Raw genomic sequence first — 18699 nt, forward strand, 5'->3', positions numbered from 1 at the left:
AATAATGTTCGATGAAATATCTGGGTACCCCATGGCACAGTCTAGTTGACACATAAAATTAGCCATAGCGTCACATTCATTTGTGTTCAAATAAGTCTAGAACCTGAAATGTGGCAGGATCATGAGGACCGTACCCCTGGTGGTGACGTTTTCCTGACCTGAAAGGAAAGACACATTGCCTGTTGGAAACCCCACTTCTGGCATAGTTCTTTGGGCATCCTGTTCCAAAGGTTCTGGGGCACACACAAGTTGCTCTGTAGTGATGGATGACAGTTAACTGTATGGCAGGTTCAGGGACTAACACAGAGCCAAGGTGGTGTGCAAACAAGAAAGAGGCATTGGACGTGTCTATAAATTATGCCTCTGATGCTGCAGCTGGTTTGTCCTTTCTTTTAGAGATGAAATTCAGGCTTTGATGAGTGAAGGCCATATTTTACGTATTAAACATTAACAGAATGTTATTTGGAGGGAGAGACCCAGGTCAGGAGATATGCATGCATAGTTAGTGAGTAACTGAAACACATTAATTAAAGAACAGCATACACTAACTTTATTGCTGGCAGAATAAGAATGTTTAAAATCTCTAAGACTGAGAGAAAATAGCCATGGGAAAGGGCTTTCAGCAGGTAACTTACCTGGCAGCCCCATAGGCTATTCCCTGTGGATGTGACTGTGACTGGAGGACCGGACTGTTTGAGTCTAATACTGGTTAACTTGAAAAATACAACATTCTGCCCCGCTAATGTGGCTCAGCAGTTGAGCGTTGACCTAGGATCCAGGAGATCGCAGTTTGATTCCCGGTCAGGGCACATGCCCGGGTTGTGGGCTCCATCCCCAGTAGGGGGCATGTAGGAGGCAGCCAATCAATGACTGTCTCGTCATTGATGTTTCTATCTCTCTCCCTCTCCTTTCCTCTCTCTGAAATCAATAGAGACATATAAATTAAAAATTTTTTTAAATAAAAAATGATTTGTCTTTTTTTAAAAAAAGAAAAATACAACTTTCTATCACTGTCTTTTCTCTCCATGTAGGAAAATTTACAAATTAAACTTTTCTTAACCTAGTGTTTTAACATCCATTTGAGATTTGTACATTGTGTGTATGATAGGATATGTTGGTTTTTTGGTCACCAGTCATTAAATTTTGTCAAATACATGTTCTAACAAATAACTATTTAGAGTGGTGAAGGTTCGTGTATATATAAGAATTATTTTGTGTACCAAGACCATTATATACAATTCCTTATTTAATTCTTACAACAATCTAATTTCTTAGATGCTACTGTTATTATAAATGTGGAAACTAAGGCTCTGAGAAGCTCAATGATTCCCCCAAGGTCTCCCAAGTGGAGTTTAAATTCAGATCTGTCTGATGCTAAACTGTAGATTTATCTTCTATACTCAGTATTGATGTCATGAAATTGGTGGAAACAAGAACTCAGCAGTCCAGCTCTAGACCCTTAGCCACCCTGCCATTTCTTTATTTTATTCAATTTACTTAAACTTTAAAAACAAAACAGTGCACCCATTTCTCCCATCCCCTTTCACCCCCTGCCTCTTTGGACCACCAATCTGTTTTCTGTATCTGTGAACTTGGGGTTATACAGCTTCTTTACCCATTCATCTATCAGCAGACACTTAGGTTGCTTCCATACCTGGGTTGTTGTATACAGTGCTATGGTGAAAAGGGTGCAGATATCTTTTCAAATTACAGTTTTTGTTTTCTTCAGAAGTGGAATTGTTGGACCATGTGGTAGTTCTATTTTTAATTTTTTGAGGAACCTCCATACTGTTTTCCATAGTGGCTGCACCAGTTTACATTCTCACCAACAGTGCACAAGAGTTTCCTTTTCTCCACATTCTTGCCAACACTTGTTTCTTGTCTTTTTGATGGTAGCCATTCTAACAGGTTTGAGGTTTTACTTCATTGTGGTTTTGATTTGCATTTCCTTGATAACTAGTGATGTGGAGCACTTTTTCATATACCTGTTGGTCATCTGTATGTCTTTGGAAAAATGTCTATTTAAATCTTCTGCCCATTTATTAATTGGGTTGTTTGCTTCTTTGCTATTGAGTTGTATGAGTTATTTATATGTTTAGAATATTAGTCTCTTATCAGACATAGGATTTGAAATTATTTTCTCCCATTTAGTAGGTTGCTTTTTCATTTTCTTGATGGTTTCCTTTGCTGTGCAGAAGCATTTTAGTTTGAGGTAGTCCCACTTGTTGATTTTTTTGCTTTTGTTGCTTTTGTTGCTTTTGCTTTTGGTGTCAAATTCAAAAAATCATCTCCAAGACCTATGTCAAGGAGCTTACCACCTGTTTTCTTCTAGGAGTTTTGTGGTTTCAGTCTTTCATCCATTTTGTTAATTTTTGTGTATGGTGTAAGACAAATACATTCTTTTGCATGTGTCTGTTTAGTTTTTCAACACCGTTTGTTGAAGGGGCTATCCTTTCCCCATTGTATATTCTTGGCTCCTTTGTTGTAAATTAATTAACTACGTATATATAGGTGTATATATAGGTTTATTTCTGGGTTCTCTATCCTGTTCCATTGATCTGTGTGCCTGTTTTGCATCTAATACCATACTATTTTGATTACTAGCTTTGTTATATAGTTTCAAAGCTGGAGGCATCAGAGAGTGTGATGCCTCCAGCTTTGTTCTTCTTTCTCAAGATTGCTTTGGCCATTTGGGGTTTATAATGGTTCCATACAAATTTCAGGATTGTTTTTTCTACGTCTGTGAAAAATGCCATTGGAATTTTGATAGGGTTTACATTGAACCTGTATACTGTTTGGTGTAGTTTTTTAAAATTAGCTTACTGCTATTAAGTCATTGTGACTGAAAGAAAGCTAAATTTTATAGTGATCTCATGTATGGAACTCTACCAGATAAGTTTGGTAAATTCCCATTACAATGCATATTGCCCTAGTAGGCCTGGGGCCAAGAGAGGGAGAGGAGAACATACTTAGTGCTGTACGGAAGGGTGGTCTGGAGCTACTAAGATGAAAAGCAAAGCTCCTGCCCTCAGGAATCTTGCAATCTAGTGGAAGAGACAGCCCATACCTGACAGTGATAAAACACCAAGGTCTGTGCAGTAACTGAGATGTGCATTCAGTGCTATGGAACCACTGACCCAAGAGAAGGGACCTCACCCAGGATGGGTGTACAGAGGGCTACACAGCTTCATGAGAAAATGGACTTGAGCAGAGTCCTCAAGGGCAAATGGGGAGGAGGTATCCAGGATGGCCATTGCAGGCAAGAGAACACCATGTCCAAAGACTTAAAGGTGCAGGAGGGAGAACACCGGAGAGTGCTTGAGCACAGCAAGGGGGACAGGGCGCAGGGTGCTGTGGGACTGGGTGTTGCCAGGGCTGTTGTGGAGGACCTCACACAAGACACGAGCCTGCCATTGTCTTGGTGAGCCCAACGAGACACAGAGAGTACCAGTAGGTAGATCTCCTTTCCAGAGAGGCCACCCTGCACAGGGTGGACAGCTCTTCAGAGGAGCAAGACCAAAGGATATTTGGAGGCTGTTTCAGCAATGCTGGCAAGTGATAGTAGGCAATGTGAGAAGGGCAGCATACTTTAGGCAAATAATTCAGAAGTGCAATCTGAATGCCTGTATGTGTAACTGGATGAGTGGATGGTGAGCCAGGGCCTGAAGGAGCAGCAGCAGCAGATGAGAGAGGACTGGCCACAGTACTGTGGGGTGGCCTGCCCTGCTTCTACAGGACAAGGGAACATTCAGGCCTGTGGCCTTCCTTGTGGTACATGCCACACATAATGACCATAGCACAACAATAATACTAATAAAAACAGAAAAGAAATATTTTTAAAAAGAACACAATATAACATGCTCCTTCTGAATCCACACATCTACCCTTCTGTGTATGATTTATAGCTAGGGGCTTAGTTCCTCTGAAGAGTTTGCCCAGATGACATCAGACATTCCCCAAACTGCCCACACATGCCCCTGAGCATGCATCTCCTCAGCATAGTAGAGCTGTGTATATTTTGGATCCAGGAGACCAAATGCATAAATACCAGTGAGGTTAGATGTGACTTCACAAGGGCACTTGCTAAAAAGTCTTCTAGACTTCAGTGACCTATGAGCTTAGTATGCAGCAGTCAAGAAATCTTTATTCTTTCAGCACATGCTCACTGAGGCCCGACTTTGTGGCAGCCCCTATCTTGGCTGGAAAGCACACCTGTGGGAGGTGGGTACAGAAACAAACAGACCAGGGCCCTTAGGCTGGAGTGGATTGCTGTGGAACCCCAAGGGCCAGTTATATGACTTGCATAAATGCTCTGGGAGCACATTTAAGGGGAGGATGCCCCGCTCTGCCTGAAGAAGTTGAAGCCTCATAGAGGAGGTGACATTTGAACCGAGTCACAAAGGAAGGGAACACCACATAGGCCAGAGAAAGGCTGGCAGTTCTGTCGGAAGGAGAATTGGGCTGGAGCATAACAATAGTAAGGCAGCAGCGAGGAGGAGGGGTAGGGGGAGATGAGAAGGCAAAGGTTAGGCGAGGCCTGTATTTGTTAGGCGGTGGTTTGGCTTCCATCACAGAGACCAATAACAGAAGCAAGGCGGATTCCTTTCTCTTTCCCATAGAAATCCAGTTAGAGGTCTGGGGAGCAGCACCTCTGCTCCACGAAGTCACTCAGGGACCCAGGTTTCTTTCTGCTTGTTGCTCTAAGGAGGTGTTCTTTTTCCGTGTGACCAAAACTGACCTCTCACCACCACACACTACATCACACCTGGTGGCAAAGGGGAAAAGAACAAGAGGAAGTGGCCTTTTAAGGACATGACTGAGAAGTTGCACATATAACTTCTGTTCATGTCCTCTTGCGCAGAACTTGGTCACAGGCCACATCTACCCACACGAGAGGCAGAGGTGCAGGCTGTTGAGTTGGCTTCACGCCTTGCTGAACGCGGGGCTTCTGTTGCTAAAAGGAAGAAGGGAGACTGCTATTTGGGGTCAGATTGTCTGCTGTAAGGCCAACTCTCCAAAGCCATTGCATGCCACTTTCACAGAGGTGTTGACTTTATCTTGGGAGTAATAGGGAGCCATTAAGTGCTTTATGCTGGGAAGAGCCATGGTTAAGGTCAGAGTTTTAGCACTCTCTTCTGGCTGTGGTGTGGAGAATGGACTTGAGTGCCATAGAGCAGATTCAGGCTGGCTACAGGAGATAGGGCTAGTGGGTTAGTGGGTGGAGGCTAGAGTTTGGCAGATTTCAAGCACAATAGGACTTTGTTTAACCAGACAACCAAAACAACACCACCACCACAATGAAATGAAATAAAAAGACCAAGGTGGTTAGTATTCACACAAACAGGAGAGGTCCACTCGTATAAACTGCTGCAGAATATCTTCAAGCAGTTTGATGTGTATTTTATTCATAATTCAAAGAATTTTGTGCACCTACTCTATGCCAGGTACAATTCTAGATGCTAGGAGTGTCGCAGGGAACTAAAGAGAGAGAACACTGCTATCCCAGAGCTCATGTGCTAGTGGAGAGAGATGTTTCATCAACCATGGAACAAACAAGGTTATTTCAGATGGCGAGAAGTTCTAGACAGAAGGACCAGAAAATATAGTCACTGGGACAGAAACAAATTTGGTTGGGATAGGCCAGAAAACCAGAGTGGCAGAAGGAGAATGAGTGCAGGTGGCCTTTGGGAGGTGAGATTGGCAGGTGGTAAGAGTCTCGGCATATGGGATCTGGGGCTTTGTTCTAAGAGCGGTGGGAAGCCATTGGGTAATTCTAGCATTAAAATGATACAGACTGATGCATGTTTAAAAACCATTAATCTAGCTTCTACATAGAGGCTACAGGGTGGAGGGTTGGAGTCATGATCTGGAATTGTATGAATGCCTACCACACTTGGGGATAGGGTAACTGAAAATGAAGCTTGTGTCCTGTCACGATGGAGGCCCCAAGACTCACATGCAGTGCCAGGATATCCCAGCCTCCTGAGAACCCTTCCTCACTCAGAGCCTGCTCTAGTCCCTGCTACTCAAGTGTGACCCCCAGCATCAGTGTCGCCACGGAACTTGTCAGAAATGCAAATCTCAGACCCCAAAACCCACACCTATTCAATCACAGTGTTCATTTCAACAAGACCCCAAGTGATCCATATGATTAATATTTGAGAAGCTCTAGTGGCATGTCCTCTGGTTAGGATGTATTTCTCTCTCCTCTCTAACTATATGTATACATACCCACATACACATACCACACATATAAACCATATACGACACCCTCACAAACACATATAAACCATATACACATACCACACATGCATGCCTCATATTGCCCCTACACACAACATAAACCCCCACATTTACACATACACCCCCACACACACACACCACACTGAATTGCCATACAAGATACAAGCTCACTGTCAAATGACCTGTGGACAGGATGTCTGGACTAGCTAAAAATTTAGGACGGGAGGACAGGACAGATTCTATATGAGCTAGATGTGAGGAGTTTGATATTTATAAACAAGGAACCACTAGAGATTTATTTGGTGGGAGCTTGCTCTGTGCAAATTGGTGTTTTAAGGAGATGAATCTGACAGCGATGAGCAGGATGTTTCAAATGGAAGGAACAGGAAGGCCCCAGGTGGCAGTCTGGGGGCTGGTACAGAAATATGAATGGGACTGTCTTTGGCTAGTGCGTAATGCATGACTGCTATATGCTTTGTCTTTTGTATTACTTACAAAATACAGCCCTAGCCAGTTTTGCTCAGTGGTTAGAGCGTCGGCCTGTGGACTAAAGGGTCCCAGGTTCAATTTCTGCTAAGGGCACGTACCTTGGTTGCAGGCTCGATCCCCGGCCCTGATCCGGGCGTGTGTGGGAGGCAACCACTCTATGTGCCTCTCTCACATCAATGTCTCTCTCTCTTTCTCTCCCCCCCTCCACTCTCTCTGAAAGGCAATGAAACAAATATCCTCAGGTGAGGATTAAAAAAATAAAATAATAAAAACAATAATAAAATACATTACACTCCAAATTTTCTATAATTTGTATCTATTACCTTTGCAACTAAGATGGAAAAAACCCAAACATACAAAACCCAAAACATACAATACTTTCTAGGCTCAGTATTGTTTGGGCCAGTACTAAGGTGGGGGACTACTGTGAGAAACAGGAAAACGAGGGACTGCTCGATGTCTAGAAGGTTCTCCTTTAAAACTCCATGTGAGCCTCTCCTCCAGTCTGCTGACCTCCAGGTGAATCTCTTCATGCCCTCCTCTTCAGCTTCATCAGTACATAGTGCAGGTGGACATGGAAAGGTACTTGGGAAGTGCTTACCCAAGGTCAGAGAATATGTGTCACGCTGGACAAAAGATGTCAAGTCTGGGCAGCTGAGCGATTGAGGTGCTTTGGAAAGAAATGCAAGATTTTTGGGCCAGTGTCCAGTTTTGGAGGAAAGGTCTGAAGTCCTTTTTAGGTGTTCTAACTTTCTCGTCATGGTAAGAAATGACAGAAATTACAAGAAAGGCCTGAGCTGGAGTAGGGGTGGTTTTGGTTTGACAAATCAGCACTGACCTCTCCGAAGCGTCCTATGAATGAATAACCACTCTACGTGCCCTCCTGTTTGGATCTCCCAGGGGTTCCTGGAACCAGATTAGGCCGGGTGGGGGGTGCTAGAGGTCAGGTGCCTCTATTCCTGGCCCCTATATTTAGCCTCAGTGGGTTTAGACAGGATGTGCTGGCAGCCCACACATCTGCAGAACTTGCCTGCAACTTCAGTCCTGAGGGCTCGGTGAGGCTGCTTGGCACCAAGGCTAGTTCATGTGCGGGTACCCCTTGGGCAGTCAGTAATGCCCTGACCCAGAGCAGCAGGGAGACTGCTCCTTCGTGTTCTCGAAGGACATTTGAGCTTTCCCAGGCTTCTCAGTCTGAACGTTTGTAATCTGGATGCAAGAGCATGTTCCATTTCATGTGATTCACAAAGTGAAGTAGGGGAAATAAAGTTTTTACACAGGAATCTCATAAATTCAAATTCATGGGACCCTATGCGTCAAAGTGCGTTACATCATCTTACACTGGATGAAGTTTCATGGTCTCCAAAACCATTGTTTTTCTTCTTCAAGGAAAAATTGTTTCACAGGTAGAACAAAATAACTTCAACGAGTGAGTCTGTCATCCTTATAAAAAGAAAAGTGGGTAATGAAGACTCACTAGAATATGCTCCAGCAGAAAGTTGTGATATAATATTAGGCCCGGAGGCCTGCCAGTGATGGCAGAAGTAGGTGGCCTGCAGGCCCCCGCGCACTCCTCTCCCCGGTACTCGCCAGTCAGCACCAGCCCCCCAGGAGGGGTCGTTCCCGTGTCCGGGACGAGAGGACGCGTGTCAGGTTAACCCACCCTTCTGGACTTTCGTTCCAGATCATCAGAAAAGCCCTTTCCGAGGAAAAGCAGGTCTCAACGAAGACATCAGCTGCGGATCTTGTGACAGAAACGGACCACCTTGTGGAAGATTTAATTATTTCCGAGCTGCAGAAGAGGTTTCCTTCACACAGGTAGGTGTATTCCTCAGGAAAGCGCCCCCGACACCCTCTGCCACGCCCACGAAGGAGGCCAGGGCCTGCCCCGGGAGGCCTCGCCGCCTGCCCCTGGTATTTTATCACGTGGTGAACAAACTGACCCTTGCTTTCATTCTTTTACTGGCACCGTGATAACCCTCATGTCACTGTATTACCTTACAAGTACCGAAAAGGCTTCACGTTCCACGTGGCATGCTCAGGAGGAGAGCTCTGCTCCCCTCTGCTCAGCCACTTGGCCTGTGTCTGGAGGGACTTGGAGCAGTAACGTTCCCTGGCAGCCTGCGTCTGCTTGGTGGCGTCGCACAGATTTCCTAGGGATGTGGCCCTGAGTGGCACCCACAGCTGGTGGGGCCAGGTCCACCGCCTGATGGTGTGTCCCTGCTGGTATGCAGTGCCACAGCCCCCCCTCGCCAGGCCACAGCGCGCAGCAGGGAAGGCTGCTCTGCTGCCCTGAGTCTTTATGAGGACCCCATCCTCTTTAGGGAAGTGCTTAACCTTTCTGGAGTCGCCGTGTGGAGAATCCAATGCAAACTATACATCTTTTCCTTAGGAAAATTCAGATATTTACACAGCACTTTGCGTCTAGTTCCCAGGGAGCCGCAGACCCCGGTGGAAGACCCTCCTTGAGCTCTGGGGGGCGGTCCTCAGGCCTCTTTCTCACCCCTGGAGTTCTGCAGAACAGACTTTGCAAACGACTGCCGTGGGTGCGAGGGATCTCTTTCCTTTCTTACGGAGAATCTCTAAAACTGGAATCCCAGGTATTGACCTCTGGACAGATCACCGGAACGGTCAGATTCCACATTTCTGTGTACTTATGGGGCAAAGTCCCTAAGGCCACCTCCCTCAGCGTCCGTCTAGTGGAGGGCAGGCACGACAGACTTCTCCCCCGTGAATGATTAACTGAAGGAAAGGACAAGCTGGTGTTCAAATTTACCTCCCTTTTCCTGTTGTTTCCCTCTAACTGGTTAGGTTATCTAGGGTCATTCTCTCTGCCAATGGGTCATATTTATTTTCTTTTGTTGTTTTTTTTGACAACCTTTGTGCTTGAGTGTCTCTTGTTTCATATTTCCTTATTCTGTGTGAAGTCAGGATCCCTGCCATCTGTTATAATTTTTATAGGCTCTGAAATGTTTAATTTTTTAACTTTTTAAAATCTAAGTGGCAATGTCAAAAGAATTTCATAGTTTGCTTTTGTTCGCTGAGAGGAAAGAAACTGGCAGCTGTGTCTGGATGAGAAACTATTTTGGTCCTCGAGATTGCAGTGGGCTTGGTCCAGTTGTCTATGACAGAGGTGAGGGCTGGGTCGGCTATGCGGGGTCCTGTTGAAGACCTTGAGGTCACTGCAGACTAGACATAATAGTATTATCGGGGCTCTGACTGTTTTCAATCAGGTTACAGTACTCTTACCAACCAAATTCTGAAATTACACTCCCTATCGTATGTGTTGGCAGCAGTTGCTAGTGGTTTGGATCCACTGTTGTGTCAGTATGGGGTGTGGATTCCTTCTTCACAAGGTAAATTTAAATCCTGCTGTGTATCACAGAATAAAGGTCAGCATATTATATATGTGAATGCATCTTCTTCCACCACCACTTGGCAGCCTCGCGGTCACCAGGGGACCGTCAGACTCTGAAGCCCCTTTGGAAACCATCTACCCAGATCAGTGCACCTTACTCCGGGAGCATCTCCAGCTGGCTAATGCCAAACCTCCACTTCTGAAAAAGCCCTGGGAGGTGCAGATGCACACACCTGTCCAGGAATCGGTCATTTAGAGAAGTGGTGCCCAAACTGTGGTCCCCAAGCTCATACCCCCAGGGCATGAGGCAGAGACGGGGCTGATCTGTGGTCACCCCCTTGATCTTTACCACCACTTTCTTCCCTGCTCTGAGGGCAGTGTGGGGACATGGCTGAAGACTGGCTGTCACTGCTCCTATTCTCTGCTCTGTTTGCCTAGAAAATTCAAATTAGATGAAATCATTTTTCAATATATCTATGACCAAGTTTAGTTTGCTTTTTGCTAATGACTAAGATTTAAAAGAAAGTACCAGAATTTTTGGCATTTAATTATGTTCTAGATTATAGACAAATTTATGATAGGAAAAATTGCATTCATATCATAAAATAAAACAGTCTGCTGTAATTCTGCATTCACAGTATGTCAATATAGCCCTTAAACAGCATATTAGCAGAAGGTGGCCTGTCAGCCTGTTTTAGGAAGGACTTTCTTTTATTCTGAGCTTATGTCCTTCCTCACTTTAGTCTTTCATGAAAGAATATTAAAGATAGATTGCAACTGTTTTGTTTTAACCATCTGATGTAGGCTCCCTGGTTTCTTATTTTATTCATTCATGAAATCCAAAGTCTGGGTCCCTGATGGGAACGACAGGCATAGACTGAATCAAAGATTAGTGAGGTTTACACTTGTTTCTGGCCCCCGCTTTGGCAATGACCCTGCTTTTCAGGGTCTCAAACTCCTCACCGAGGAATGAAGGACCCAACCAAGATCAGCTCTGCAGTTCCTGCGCTAATGCTGACACCCAGTGATAATGACAGAAAGCAGACCAGCAGGTCCAGGTCGAGAGTTCCACAGTCTCCATCCAGGCCTGTCTCTGTTGCATGTTTAAACCTGTTTTCAGTTGATTTTGAGTTAGATCCAAGTTTTGCAACTTTGAAAATATTCAGTAGCATCACCAAACCATATGCATATGCACTCGTGCTTGTCTCTTTTGTGTGGGTTGACAAAGGCAAAGGGAGGAAGACAGCAGTGTGACCTGCTTGGCACTGACAGTGGCCTGCCCTGCCCTGGCCTGGCCTGGACCCGCCTTGGCTGGATGGGGCCTGTCCATCGTGGTGACTCCTGTGCCCTGCAGTGAGCCCAGCACAGTCCTGGACTTGGAAAAAATATGTTCCCAGGCACCGCCAGCTAGACATTTGCTCTCCTTCATGTTCCCACTGTGTTTTGTGCTGGGCGCAGCCTGAGAAGACGAGGCAGAGGAACATTAATTGGCTCCCTCGTGGCCTGACCTGTCACGGAGTAGACACTAGCCAGGAAGAAAAGCCCCAGATGCGCTTGGCCATCAGTTACGACTGTGAGAAAAAAGAGGAAAGTAGTGGCGTTACACAGCAGAATGGGTCATTCTAATGTGTCCCCCAACTTAAGCTTATCCCATTTGCCTTTTTCCCCTTGTTCATCAGATGGAGTAATGATACGGCCCGGGAACGCCTCACATTTAGTCACTTGCATTGTTTTTCTCTATTTGTGTCCCTGATTTTATGTAGATATTCCAGTGCTCTTATTAAGGTCTCGCATTTTCTTTTGTCACTTCCCTTTGTCCAAGTGGATGTCCTTCCGCACTCCCTCTGTGGAGAGCTGGCGAATGTTCCCTCCCATCTATGGTGTTAGCTTCCCACACGAGGACAGTCAGGTTTAGGTGAGTAAAATCTCTACGTCCCTCCCCACATACAATTTTTAGTGCCTCAAGAGTGGACATGGTCCACACCCCTGTTAGCTTTCAAAATGCCACCCACAGGCATGGAGCAGGTAGGTGGCTGAGCATGGAGGTGACCGAGGCACCTTTCCTCTCCTCTCAGGCAGCCGGGTAAAGAGGAGAAGAACTCCCGGGTGTGAATAGCCAGCTACTGGAGAAGTCCAGGGCTTCATGAGAGCGCTTTGCGTTCTCCCGTCAGCAGTGCTGTGCAGAACAAAAGCTGTTCTAACAGGGGCATTGTGGGTGCTGCCGCAAACAAGCTGCCTGGCGACCCCCAGAGCCTGCGTCCCACACGTTTTGCTGATGAACTAACAGGCCTCTTGGCCCCGTGTATCTTCAGAGACCCTGTCAGTGTGCCCGGTGAAGGGCCTTTGCACTGCAGGCCATGCTCTCTACATGCACCTTAGAGGTCTGTCCCACAAGTCCTTCCTCCTTCCAGGAGACCCCAGCAGTTTCCCCTCCAGCTCTCATAGGTACCAGCTCCCCACTTAAAATCATGTTTAATTTCAGAAAAGAAAAATATCCCAAATATTCCTGGGAACTGATCTTTGCGTGTGAGTCATTTCCATTCTCATGTTGACCTTAGTAATGTCTTCTTACTGCTTTATCGAGCGTGTGCCCAATTTAAGCTTTGGCCCTTGGTCCCTGTATGTTTTTAGGGTGTGGACCCTTTTCTTTAAGAACATATTCATAAGCCATTTCAGGGAAAATCACGTAGCTGCAGAAGAAGGCATTGAAAACAGATATAATTCCTTAAGGCTTTGGCCAAGGAAATGGGCAGAGCTAATTCCATGTTTAATCATCAGCTAAGTGGAGCAGTTCTTTGTGCACATCACCTGTGTTTCTGCTGGGGTTAGGCGTTCGGGCGTCACCTCCTGGCCGCGCCCTGGCCGGCCCTGCGTGACTCCTCCGGCTTCCTCGTGTCTTCTACCTGGACTTGCCTGCCTGGGTGATGTGACCCAAAGGATCCAACAGCCTAGGAGGGAGGTGATGGTAGGGAGGCAGTTCCCAGCAGGAGGAGGGGGCATGGAGCAGGCAGCCGGCATCTGCTCCCTCTGGTCGCACTCTGGATTGTACACCTCTGGGGCAGATGGCGCTCACCCAAGCTTTTCTGCCAGCCGGCGTTTTTCAAGGCATGAATTTCTCAGGTGTCACACTCAGTGCTCCCCAACCTCAGTGCTTTGCCTGCTCCTGTGTGGGTTTCTCTAGGAGACCTTGGGGAGGAGAAGGTGGAAACACCAACCTGAAAATGATACGTGTACACTCATCATATACCCTGATCCACCTCCACATAATTTATCTACAAGATGGGGGGGGCTGGGTGACTGTGTGTGCATAGAGAGCATGAATTTCATAATCTATGAAACGGGAATGGGCGTCCCAGGGTTGTCGGGGAGCAGGTGAATTACAGTGCATAGGACAGCACTGCAATTGACTGAGACGTGATCTTAGAATGCAAGGTACCCGTTCGTATTTCACAGCCCTATGGATAGAACAGCCTGACCCACAGAACTTCTGTCTGTACTGTCCTCAGTGATAACCCCTAGCCCATGTGCCTTGCGCGCTCTTGAAATGTGCCTAGTGAGGCTAAGGAACTGACTTTTTAATTTTTTTTTAATTTAATTTAATTTAAATTTAAACAGCCACAGGTAGCTAGTGGCTATTGGGTTGCACAGAGCAGTTACAGAGGTTTCTGCTTCCATCTTTTTATTAATAATTTGATGTCAGTCTCATCTGCAAGTTCATTGCTGACAGGTCTTAAGACACATGGCTCCTCTGGGAAAAGCGATTTCTAGGAGCGCCTTGCGGCTGAGGGACAGTGTCTTGCCCAGCATTCTGACCTCGTAGCCTCTGACATCAGGGGCTAGGCAACTGCCTGGCAACCACGACGGACAGTACACCAACTGCCAGCAGTAGGACCTGAAGCATTTCTTGTTTGTCACTCATGTTTCCTGCTTAGTAAAAATGTGTTGTCTTCAGCCCTTCTTATTCTCTAGTACAGACATGGACATGACGGGAGATGCTAATGAAAAAACTTCTCAGTAGGGTGTTGTATTTGTCCATAAAGCAAATGTTTGCTTGGTGCCTGCCACAGGCCAGGCCCTGGTGACATGGCAGTGCCGGGGCAGAGACCCCACCTTGGTGAACCTGGCTCTGTGACACTTAGGAGCACATCCCGAGCACTCTTGTGTGCTGAGCATTGTCTTGTCTGCTTTAGATAGAATGTGCTCTTCACTCCCAAGAACAGCTCTGGGAGGCACAGGTAAGGGCCAGCTTTGCAGGGACACCAGCTCGTAGGTGGCGGCTGTGATGCACACACTGATGCCTCACCGAGCTGTGCCGAGCCTGTGCACAGCCTGTGGAGGGTGGAGAAGGGAGCAGGACAGGAGGGAAGACCTGAGGATGCCTTCCCTCATTTTCAGCCTAAGCAGCTGGGTCCTTGGCAGTGCCTTTTGCTGAGATAAATGTGAATAAAGACAGCTAGGAGCTCCCTTTTGTGCAGGCTAATTTTGAGATGTTGGTTGGTTTGATCAGGTTCCTAATAGCAAATAGATAGCCCACTCAATAAGTATGGTTTCAGGAGGGCTTGGACTACAGAGGACTAATTACAGAGGAGGGGACCAGGGAGAGGGGCCCCTAAAGCTGGGTGATGCAGGGGCCTGAGGCTGGGATGCTCCTGTGAGGGCTGCCAGGGATGGCGGGTGGGGGACACTGAAAGGGAGGGATAGGGCAATAATCCTAACCTCTCCTGCTTTCTCCTTTCCCTTGGGTTCCCAGGGGGCAGGAGTGCCCTGTGGGGCAGCCTACCTGGGCTCTTGGGCCAGAGGCCAGAGTGGAGAGGGCCTCTGTGGAGAATTATCAGCTCCCATTGAGCCTATATGGTGGAGACAGATGCAGCTGTCACTTGTGTGCAGCTTAGGAGAGGCCAGGCTAGGTACAGGCCTGGGAGGTACAGCCATAGGTGACATTTAACATCTCAGGTCCAGTGAGGGTGTCTTTTCCAGGGTACTGCTAGAACCCGAGCCTGGGCCCTGCTCCGAGGCTGGTCTGCCTCAAGCTCTTCCTTCTTGTGTGTCTTTGGCCTTCCTTCCTCCAGACTAAAGTTAGAGTTTAGCATTGCTTTATAAGATCTGCTTCCCAGGGACTTCATTCTTGTATTTCTTTATTGCCTGGCCCACTCACACTCCCTCACGCTGTCCCAAACTCCTACATCAAAGTGTCACTTTGTGTTCTCTAAATCCTGCTGAGTCAGAAGACTGGCAGACAAATGGAAGCACAGATGGTCTGTTACAGACTCTGCCTCTGTCTGAGCCAGGGAAATGATAATGAAATCTCTTTACTGTGTCTGCTTTGTCTTCGACGAGACTGGAAGCAGTTTGAAGCGCTTTGTCTTGAGTTCTTGGTGCATTTTCTCAGGCTGAGCTCCTGCCCACCACAGGTTCATTGCAGAAGAGGCTGCAGCTGCAGGAGCCAAGTGTGTGCTCACCCCCAGCCCCACCTGGATTGTCGACCCCATCGACGGCACCTGCAACTTTGTGCACAGGTGAGCATAAGCATGGGTCACCCCATTCTAGTACCTAAACTGTCCTCTTCTCTAAGACTTTGTCTTTCCCAAAGCAGCATTTTTGGAGGCAGGAATATATAAGCAAACCTCTGATATGTTTATAGTCTCATTAAAAAGGTGATCAAGTCTTGATATTTTTAAAATAAGGTTTTCCACTTGTGGGAAACCTTCACTTGTTTAAAACCATTGTCTTTGTTATGTTTACAATGTTGGGTTGAATTAAGAAGGACCCCTGGAGAAGCAAGCAGGGTTAGAAAGGACGCGTGCACAGCCCAGGAGCTGCAAGAGCATGACATGTAGGCAGTGGTATGTGAGGGGTGACATTCCGAGTGGGAGCAAACCTCATGTCACCAGGAGATGGGATGAGGAACACATTAGAAGCTGTTCCGGATTAATTTGACTAGACTAACAACAGCCAAAGAACAGTAGGTTGTAGGGAGGTCAGAGGGGCCAGTGGGGGGAGGGAGAGGGAAGTAGGCTACAGAGCCCAGGGAGGTGACAGGGGCGTGGTCCCAGAAGCCAATGGGGCAGGTGTTGAAGCTGTACGCACTTGTCCAGGACTGAGGGTGTTGAAATGATGTGGTTTCCAGAGGATGGTTCTCAGATAGGAACACGCATAGAACTCCTGATTGCTGGTTGACACAGGTTCCTGGCCCATCTCCAGCTCCCCACTCAATAAGTTAGGGCATCCCATGAATCTGCATTCCTGGACTATACTTGGAGGGCCCCTGTCATAGATGACGTGGAAATGCTCCATTTCCTCACTTAAAGTGATAAAGTGTGAGCTCAGCCAGATAGATGATGGGGTCCTCGCCCTTGTCACTGTCCTCTTATGTGTTGCCGCAGTCTGTTTATATGTAAGTAGGTAAACTAATCCTCATGTAGCATGTTAATCATCACCCTTTTCTAAATGTAGTTTATTGTAAGAATTCAGTCAGTCATGCCCACACAGGTAGCCCTTTTGAGGCAATTGAATAGTGCCATCCGGTGATAGCAACAGTGTCACTAGACTATAATTTTAATTAAAGCTTGACACCCCCTGGGGAGTTCATGTGGCATCACAGGTCTCCCCTCTTGAATGAGTTTGCTGAGTGGAGCACCTGTTATTTCTCATTCACCATTCTGTGTGCTGGTAGTGGGGACCGGGCAGCTGAGCCTTATGGTGTGGTAAAGGCCACATGTCCACCGGCCCCAGTGGCCCGAGGACCAAGGGGAACATTGGGCCAGAGAGACAACTTGGAGAAGAGCATCAGTTGTAAATGAAGCCATGGTCCTGACCCTTACAGTTCCAGAACACCATCGAGGGCCATGGCCATGTGATTCTCATGGCCTAAAGACACCCGAAACCTTTGGCGACTACAGCTCAGATAGGACCTGTTCGTCCTTATGTCTAGTAGTGGCGGTGCTGGAACTAAAGCAAGTGGGAGAGGGCTTCTCGGAGAGGGGAACTAAAGCTGAGCCTGGCTCGCAGTGCACTTGCTCAGTGACCCAGCCACCAGTGATGAGTGTCACGTGGCCGCCACCTTGGCAGTCAGTGCTCAGATCCGGGTATGACTGGTTTCACAGTTTTCCTGTGGGTTAGCAGGACCCAGCCTTTCCTTGTTCCTACTTGTTAAGCTCTGATGATCTTCACATAAAGGAAAGATTATTTTAAAGATGCAGAGCAGCAACAACAAAATCTCAGAATAAAACCACAGGCAAACTGTGACGTCATAGCCAGCCTTCGCCCATTGTGGCCCGTGCCTGCTGTTGGAGTGAGGAGGGCAGTTATCACTTAGACCCAGCCTCTAGGTGGAGGCTGTGGCCCGGCACCTGTGATGTCGCCTCCTGGGGGGCCCTCACCACTCTGCCTGGCGCATGCATGCATCTGGCCTTTTTGGAGGTCTCAGTGGTCCTTTTAGGTCTCTGAGAACCAGAAAGTTGATTATTACAATCTCTTGTCAATTGGGTACTTGGTCATTGTTGAATTACATCAACTTTACATGACTTGCAGAATGCTGCTATCTTACAACATGCTCAGCTAACCCTGTTTGTCTTGGAAGCAGTTAGTGAAATTGTGGGAAGTAGTTTTTAAAAAAACAGACCCACCCACACTGTGAAAAGGTCCTTCTGTGCCTTGAGTGACGATGCTGCACAGCCACACAGAGGCTCCTAAGTGCTCCCGTGTCAGTTTGCAAGAGGCCAGTATGTTTTAGAGTGTAAGCCATTCTGTTTTCCTTTGCAGATTTCCAACCGTGGCAGTAAGCATTGGATTTGCTGTGAACCAGGAGGTACGTGCTGGGTGGGGCCCTTGGACCAGCAGCCCCAAGCCCCTTGGGTCCCCAGGGCTCCGGTTCAGGTTTCATTTAGTCATCTCCCTTTTTGGTTTCAACCTCTGCACTCCTGTTTCTCTCTCTTTGTCATGTGCCTTAGTCATGACTAGTAAATCCAAGCATGTGTTTTTCAAATCTGAGAAAAACAGATGCAAACCAGTATGGGATGTGCAGACTCGGGGCTCTGTGGCCACCCTTGTTTTCACCCTGGTCTTTTTCTGATGTGACTGTGGAAGGAGAAGTTCTGAGCAGATTGTCCGAGTTAGTCTCCATGTGACCCCGGGGGCGTGTGATTTAGTCACACACAAAAAGAATTCCTATTTTTGGAGGACATTTTTAATCCCAATATTCCATTAATTCTTCTTTATCTTCCCCTAGCTGTTAGTGTGAGAACGTGGCTGCTTCAGGGTTCCCAGAGACCCTTGGAGCCAGCAGCATCTGAGGGCCTGCAACTTTTTATTAATCAGTTTAAGCAATAGCACTTAGAAAGGCCTTCATTTCTTTGTAGTCACTACAATTATATTTAAATAAGACTGGGCTGAGTGTTTTTCAAAGGCAGCCCTCCTTCAGAACACCATTTTTCATCTTAATCCTCAGTGTTAGCATAGATTCCCTAGCATGGAAGCGGAGAGAAGTCTATACCCCTGTAAAAGTGCTTCAGTTGAAGATAAGCAAGATTTTTAATATTGAAATTTGAGTAAGGAGTTAATTGTTCACTTGTCTCTCTGTTGAATGTTGTCACCGAACCGGGTAGGGGGTCGAG

The 18699-nt window shown here is 46.8% G+C and overlaps 1 protein-coding gene across 1 annotated transcript in view; it reads left to right on the plus strand.

The window, feature by feature from the left end:
* Positions 1–18699, plus strand: part of IMPA2 (inositol monophosphatase 2) — a 42219-nt gene that overhangs the window by 10620 nt on the left and 12900 nt on the right. The window contains exons 2-4 of the mRNA XM_087818521.1: positions 8414–8547; positions 15499–15603; positions 17849–17894. Of these exons, the coding sequence (XP_087674647.1) occupies positions 8414–8547; positions 15499–15603; positions 17849–17894 (285 nt within the window). The remainder of the gene's footprint in view (positions 1–8413; positions 8548–15498; positions 15604–17848; positions 17895–18699) is intronic.

Source organism: Miniopterus natalensis, chromosome 7, assembly GCF_054644295.1.
Source record: "Miniopterus natalensis isolate mMinNat1 chromosome 7, mMinNat1.hap1, whole genome shotgun sequence".
Classification (NCBI taxonomy): Eukaryota; Metazoa; Chordata; class Mammalia; order Chiroptera; family Miniopteridae; genus Miniopterus; species Miniopterus natalensis.